At 44.8% G+C, this 7,500-nt stretch overlaps 1 protein-coding gene across 1 annotated transcript in view; it reads left to right on the top strand.

Annotated features, from left to right (window-relative positions):
• The window catches only part of LOC126993442 (transmembrane protein 132C-like), a 79,984-nt gene that overhangs the window by 71,846 nt on the left and 638 nt on the right, over nt 1–7,500 (top strand). The window contains 4 exon segments of the mRNA XM_050852566.1: nt 2,217–2,408; nt 3,316–3,504; nt 4,833–5,033; nt 6,973–7,500. The exon segment at nt 6,973–7,500 is cut by the window's right edge and continues 533 nt beyond it. Coding sequence (XP_050708523.1) covers nt 2,217–2,408; nt 3,316–3,504; nt 4,833–5,033; nt 6,973–7,500 — 1,110 coding nt within the window.

Raw genomic sequence — 7,500 nt, 5'->3', positions numbered from 1 at the left:
TGGAACTGACCTAAAACATTTCGGCGCCCAAGTTCACATATTTGACATGGCTTTCGTAGGAGCTGTAGGCCTTTCCAGGGGTAGTTTTATGACCCTGGTGATAGTTTGACCCTTCCTCTGTGCCATGAACCTTAAAAAACACTCATGAAAAACAGATTGAGCCCCTCTTTGACCTGTAGAAATAGTTGATGTTTCGTCGCCCAAGTCCACATATTTGACATGGCGTTTGTAGGAGCTGTAGGCCTTTCCAGGGGTAGTTTTATGACCCTGGTGGTAGTTTGACCCTTCTTCTGTGCCATGAACCTAAAGAAACACATATTTGACAAGGCTTTCGTAGGAGCTGTAGGCCTTTCCAGGGGTAGTTTTATGACCCCGGTGGTAGTTTGACCCTTCCTCTGTACCATGAACCTAAAGAAACACATATTTGACAAGGCTTTCGTAGGAGCTGTAGGCCTTTCCAGGGGTAGTTTTATGACCCCGGTGGTAGTTTGACCCTTCTTCTGTGCCATGAACCTAAAGAAACACATATTTGACATGGCTTTCGTAGGAGCTGTAGGCCTTCCCAGGGGTAGTTTTATGACCCTGGTGGTAGTTTGACCCTTCCTCTGTGCCATGAACCTAAAGAAACACATATTTGACATGGCTTTCGTAGGAGCTGTAGGCCTTCCCAGGGGTAGTTTTATGACCCCGGTGGTAGTTTGACCCTTCCTCTGTGCCATGAACGTTAAAAAACACTCATGAAAAACAGATTGATCCCTTCTTTGACCTGTAGAAATAGTTGATGTTTCGTCGCCCAGGGGTAGTTTTATGACCCTGGTGGTAGTTTGACCCTTCCTCTGTGCCATGAACGTTAAAAAACACTCATGAAAAACAGATTGATCCCCTCTTTGACCTGTGGAAATAGTTGATGTGAGAAGCGATGGTGTCTTTAAATACGGCCCCTTCGCTCCCTTACCTGTCTATCTTACCTGTGTGGTGTGTTGGTCTTGGTGTTTTAGGAGGCGTGAGAGGCGTAACATCTTGAACTCTTTTTTTCATCTTTTTTTTTTCTTCTTTTTTTTCTTTCATTTCCTTCTTCTTCTTTTTCTTCTAATCCTACTTTCTTTTCTTCTTTTCTTTCGTCTGTTCCTTCTTTTTTTCTTCTGTTCTTTTCCTTCTTCTTTTTCTTCTTTTTCTTCTTTCTGTCCCTCCTTTCAAACCTTTTCTTTTTTTTTCTTTTCCTTCGTCTTTTCCTTCTTTTTTTCTTTTATTTCCTTCTTCTTCTTCTTCTAACCCTTCTTTCTTTTCTTCTTTTCTTTCGTCTGTTCCTTCTTTTTTTCTTCTGTTCTTTTCCTTCTTCTTTTTCCTCTTTTTCTTCTTTCTTTCCCTCCTTTCAAACCTTCTTTCTTGTCTTCTTTTCTTTCGTCTTTTCCTTCTTTTTTTCTTTCATTTCCTTCTTCTTTTTCTTCTAATCCTACTTTCTTTTCTTCTTTTCTTTCGTCTGTTCCTTCTTTTTTTCTTCTGTTCTTTTCCTTCTTCTTTTTCCTCTTTTTCTTCTTTCTTTCCCTCCTTTCAATCCTTCTTTCTTGTCTTCTTTTCTTTCGTCTTTTCCTTCTTTTTTTCTTTCATTTCCTTCTTCTTCTTTTTCTTCTAATCCTACTTTCTTTTCTTCTTTTCTTTCGTCTGTTCCTTCTTTTTTTCTTCTGTTCTTTTCCTTCTTCTTTTTCTTCTTTTTCTTCTTTCTGTCCCTCCTTTCAAACCTTCTTTCTTTTCTTCTTTTCTTTTGTCTTTTCCTTCTTTTTTTCTTTTATTTCCTTCTTCTTCTTCTTCTAATCCTTCTTTCTTTTCTTCTTTTCCTTCTTTTTTTCTTCATTTTTTTCTTTTATTTCCTTCTTCTTCTAATCCTTCTTTCTTTTTTTCTTTTCCTTCGTCTTTTCCTTTTTCTTCTGTTATTTTCCTTCTTCTTTTTCTTCTTTCTTTTCCTTCTTCTAAACCTTCTTTCTTTTTCTTCGTTTTCCTTCGTCTTTTCCTTCTTTTTTTCTTATTTTTTTCTTCTGTTCTTTTCCTTCTTCTTCTTTTCTTCTTTTTCTTCTTCCTTTATCTTCTGTTGTTCTTTTCCCTGTTTTCTTCTTTTTCTTCTTCTTCTTTATCTTCTTTCTTCTTCTTTTTCTAATCTTTCTTTCTTTTCTTCTTTTCCTTCCCCTGTGACCCCAAACTGACCTTCCAACCCTCCACAGGTGTTGTCTCCCATCACGGGGCGGGTCATCGGAGCACGCGAGGTCAAGGTTGGGTCAGACAAGGTTTGGGTCAGTCGCCTTAGAGCAGCTGTCATCTCCGGCCTGACCCTGAGCCTGCAGCCTGACACACACCTCCCCGATGGCTACTCTGCGATCACGGCTGTCACCCCTACACTGACGGCCAAGTACCAGGTGTGTAGGGGTGTGTAAGGGGGTGATTGAAGGGCGGAAGAAGGGGAAGAAGGGGAGGGGATATGTACGAGGGAGGGAAAGAGGAAAAAGTTAAGGGATTGTTTAGAGGAAGGGACAGAGGAGGTAGAGGAGGGGAAGGGAGGAGGAAGGTGAGGTATTCTGTATGGGGTGTTAGAGGGGTGAATGGGATGGAGGAAAGGGGTGATGGAGGGGGAGGTGGAGGGGTTGTGTGTGGGGTGAGGAAAAAGAGGGGTAGAGGAGGGGAAGAGAAGGGGAAGATGAGGTGTTCTGTAAGGGGTGTTAGAGGGGTGAATGGGGTGGAGAAAAGGGGTGATGGAAGGGGAAGAGAAGGGGAGGTGGAGTGGTTGTGTGTGGGGGGGGGGAAGGGAAAAGGTGGAGGAGGGAGGAAGAAGGGAAGGGAAGGAGGTAGTGTGTGTGTGTGTGTGTGTGTGTGTGTGTGTGTGTGTGTGTGTGTGTGTGTGTGTGTGTGTGTGTGTGTGTGTGTGTGTTTGACAAGAAAAACATAAAGCAAAAAAAAAATAAAGAAGAGAAAGGGAAGGAAAAGAAGGGAAGAGACGGAGAGAGAGAAAAAGGAAGATGGGAAGAAAAGGGATTTAAGGAGGAAGATAGAGGAGGAAGGAAGAGGAAGAAGGGTATAGAAAGAAAGAAAGAAGGAAGGAAGGAAGGAAAAGAGAAAGAGAGAAAGAAAGTGAGAGAGAAGAGAGGAAGGGAAGGGAAGGGAAGTGTGTGTGTGTGTGTGTGTGTGTGTGTGTGTGTGTGTGTGTGTGTGTGTGTGTATGTGCATGTATGTATTTTAACAGTATAACCAATCTCTTACACTCATTCCATTCTTCCTTTCCCTCCTCCTCTTCTTCATCCTCCTCCACCTCTTCCACCCCAACCACAGGAAGGACTGGTGGACGTCTGGGTTGAGATGAGCGATGGCGTAATAACTCCACTCCGCGAAGTCCCCCCGCCACACTACTCCCTTCGTATCAGATCCCTGGATGCTGAAGTGGTCGCTGTCGCCCCCTCCCCCCGCACCGCCCAGCCAAGAGTCATCGCTATCGGGCACGGCGCTGGCGACTTGCTGGAGGTGAGTTTGGGGTCCTGTGAGATTGGGGTCACGTTGGAAGTAGGCTTAGAAGGGGGCTAGGATGAGGTTGCTATGGGGCTTGGGGTCCTGTGAGGTTGGAAATAGGTTAGGGGACTAGAATGATGTTGCTATGGGGCTGAAGGGGGGTGAGATTGAGGTTCTATGGGGTTGGGTCACGTTGGAAATAAGAACATAAGAACATAAGAACGTAAGGAGTCTGTTAAGGTTAAGGTCCTGTGAGGTTCGGGTCACGTTGGCAATAGGTTACGGGGTTAGAAGGAGGCTAAAATGAGGTTGCTATGAGGCTGGAGGTGGGTGAGCTTGGGGTTCTATGGGATTGGGTCACGTAAAGAATAGGCTGGTATGGGGATATGGGCTAAGTCAGAGTGATATGGGATTAGATTTAGGATGATATGGGACTGGACTGGAGAAGGGGAGTAAGGAAGGAAGGAAGGATGGAAGGATGGAAGGAGGAGGAACAGTTATGGAAGGAAGAAGAGAAAGAAAAATGGAAGGAAGGAAGGATGGAAGATAGGAAGGAGGAGGAACAGTTATGGAAGGAAGGAAAGAAAGAAAAATGGAAGGAAGGAAGGATGGAAGATAGGAAGGAGGAGGAAGAAACAGCTATGGAAGGAAGAGAAGGAAGGAAGGATGGAAGGAAGGAAGGATGGAAGATAGGAAGGAGAAGGAAGGAACAGTTATGGAAGGAAGAAAAGAAAGAAAAATGGAAGGAAGGAAGGATGGAAGATAGGAAGGAGAAGGAAGGAACAGTTATGGAAGGAAGAGAAGAAAGAAAAATGGAAGGAAGGAAGGATGGAAGATAGGAAGCAGAAGGAAGGAACAGTTATGGAAGGAAGAGGAGAAAGAAAAATGGAAGGAAGGAAGGATGGAAGATAGGAAGGAGAAGGAAGGAACAGTTATGGAAGGAAGAAAAGAAAGAAAAATGGAAGGAAGGAAGGATGGAAGATAGGAAGGAGGAGGAAGGAACAGTTATGGAAGGAAGAAAAGAAAGAAAAATGGAAGGAAGAAAGGATGGAAGATAGGAAGGAGGAGGAAGGAACAGTTATGGAAGGAAGAGGAGAAAGAAATATGGAAGGAAAGGAAAGGAAGGAATCATTTATCTCTTCCTTCTTTCTTATCGTCTAATTCTTCTACTTCCTATTTTTTTTCTATTTTATCATCATTCCAAAGGTGAGTCTGGAGGTTATTGAAGGAAGAAAAGAAAGAAAAATGTAAGGACAGGAAAGGAAGGAATCATTTCTCTCTACCATCTTTCAATATCTTCTCTTCAATCTCCAATTTTTTTCTATTTTATCATCATTCCAAAGGTGAGTCTGGAGGTGTCTGAGACGTGCGAGCAACGGCGAGCGGCTTTGGCCACTACGAAGGTTCATGTGAAGATCGATCTGGGTACCACACCTCCCCCCCCGCCGCCGCCGCCCCCTCCAGCGCCCCAAGCAGCAGGAGGCAACGGCTTGGTCCACCCAGACGGCCCCGGCTCCCCTAACCACGAAGACCACAAGCTGAAGGTGAGGTTGCTTCCGCGTCTTCTTCTTCGTCTCCTGTATCGTGTTTTTATTCTGATTCTTCTTTTTCTGCTTCTGTTTTTCTTTTTTCTTCTATGGCGTCTTTTTCTTTTTTGTTTTTGTTTTCGTCTTTGTTTTCTTCTTCTTCTTCGCCTTCTTCTTCTTCCTCTTCTTCTTCTTCTTTTTCTTCTTTTTCTTCTTCTTCTTCTTCTTCTTCTTTTTCTTTTTCTTCTTCTTCTTCTTCTTCTTCTTCTTTTTCTTCTTCTTCTTCTTCTTCTTTTTCTTTTTCTTCCTCTGATTATTATTATTTTTGCTGTTGTCGTTGTTGTTTTTTGTTGTTATTGTTTGTGTTCTCTTCTTCTTCTTCTTCTTCTTCTTCTTCTTCCTTCTTTCTTCGTTAAACATCCTTATTTTCTCGTATGGGACAGGACGGAAAAATTATGATCACTATTATTATTATTATTATTATTATTATTATTATTATCATTATTATTATTATGCTGTCTGTACCTTTGTCTTACGTAATTATGATAACATTGCTAATCATTTCTTAACAAACCTTCCACCGTTGACACAAGCAACATCACATACCATAACATAACATAACAGTACCTCTATTATGTCTTGAAACACGCCGAGCTGACAGAAACACCAAAATTCAAAGGTTATGAAACACCTCTAAGTGAGCTAAAGGCGCCCAGGACCACCTACTTAACAAGGCTTTCGTGGGAGTTTCGGGCATTTCGAGGGGTAGTTTAAAGGCCCTGGTGGTAGTCTGACCCTTCCTCTGTACCGTGAACCTAAAGAAACACATATTTGACAAGGCTTTCGTGGGAGTTCAGGGCATTTCCAGGGGTAGTTTAACGGCCCTGGTGGTAGTCTGACCCTTCCTCTGTACCGTGAACCTAAAGAAACACATATTTGACAAGGCTTTCGTGGGAGTTCAGGGCATTTCCAGGGGTAGTTTAACGGCCCTGGTGGTAGTCTGACCCTTCCTCTGTACCGTGAACCTAAAGAAACACATATTTGACAAGGCTTTCGTGGGAGTTCGGGTATTTCCAGGGGTAGTTTTATGACCCCGGTGGTAGTTTGACCCTTCCTCTGTACCGTGAACCTAAAGAAACACATATTTGACAAGGCTTTCGTGGGAGTTCGGGTATTTCCAGGGGTAGTTTAACGGCCCTGGTGGTAGTCTGACCCTTCGTTTGTACCGTGAACCTAAAGAAACACATATTTGACAAGGCTTTCGTGGGAGTTCGGGTATTTCCAGGGGTAGTTTAACGGCCCTGGTGGTAGTCTGACCCTTCCTTTGTACCGTGAACCTAAAAAAGCACTCGTGAAGACCTGACTGATCTTCTTTTTGACCTCTGGAAACAGATGATATGAAAAGCAGAAGATGTACGGGTCATATTCGCAAATTTCAGCGCCCAAGACCACCTATTTCACAAGGCTTTCGTGGGAGTTTGGGGCATTTCCAGGGGTAGTTTTATGACCCTGGTGGTAGTCTGACCCTTCCTCTGTACCGTGAGCCTAAAAAAATTATCATGCGGGCCTGATTGATCTCCTTTTCGGCCTTTGGAGAGCCGGATGCGTCAACTCTTGTCTTGGGTTACCAGCGCTATCAAATGTGGTGCCCGCCCGGAATGCCTCAGTTAGGGTTCCCAAAGACATCCTGACAAACACTGGTTGAGCTTCTTCCTCCACTACTAATACTACCAATACTAATACTAATACCAATACTAATACTACCAATACTAATACCAATACTAATACCAATACCAATACTTATGCCAATACTTATACCAATACTTATACCAATACTAATACCAATACTAATCCTAATACTAATACCAGTACTATTACTACTACTATTACTACTACAACTACTACTACTACTACTACTAACACTACTAACACCCCGTCCCTGCCCCCCACCCCCCAGGTCCACGTTTCTGAGCTTCCCCACGCAGACGCCGCCGCCCCCCACAATCACCTCATGTTGATGGCCGAGCAGCCCCCCCGCGCCCCCCCAGCCCACGCCCGCCTGCACCCACCGCGCGGGGGGGGCGTCACTCCCCTAGAGGTTGGGATGTACGTGTTACTGGCGGTCTTCGGGGCGGCCATCGTAATTTTCGCAGCATCTTATGTTGTGTACACCTGGAACATCCACGGGGGGGGCAAGGTGCGCCGCCCCCCCGCCCCCCTCTCCTCGCTCACCCCCAGCCAGGATTCGGTCACCAACGCACATGACTGGGTTTGGTTGGGACGTGCCACTTTGGAACGGGCGTCTGGGGTCGGGATCTCCCCCCCTCATCCACCCCAGGGGCAGTTTGGGGGTGGGTCTCTACTCATGAGTGACCTGAACGGCAACACCCCACCTCTTGCACCCCCCGTCGGCGCACCCCAGCAGCAGAGAGCATCCTGGAGGAGCCCCGAACGTGACACCCCACTCAACATCACCGCGAACCCA

This window comes from Eriocheir sinensis, unplaced genomic scaffold (genome assembly GCF_024679095.1).
Source record: "Eriocheir sinensis breed Jianghai 21 unplaced genomic scaffold, ASM2467909v1 Scaffold613, whole genome shotgun sequence".
NCBI lineage: Eukaryota > Metazoa > Arthropoda > Malacostraca > Decapoda > Varunidae > Eriocheir > Eriocheir sinensis.
This window is presented reverse-complemented; position numbering and strand designations above follow the sequence as displayed.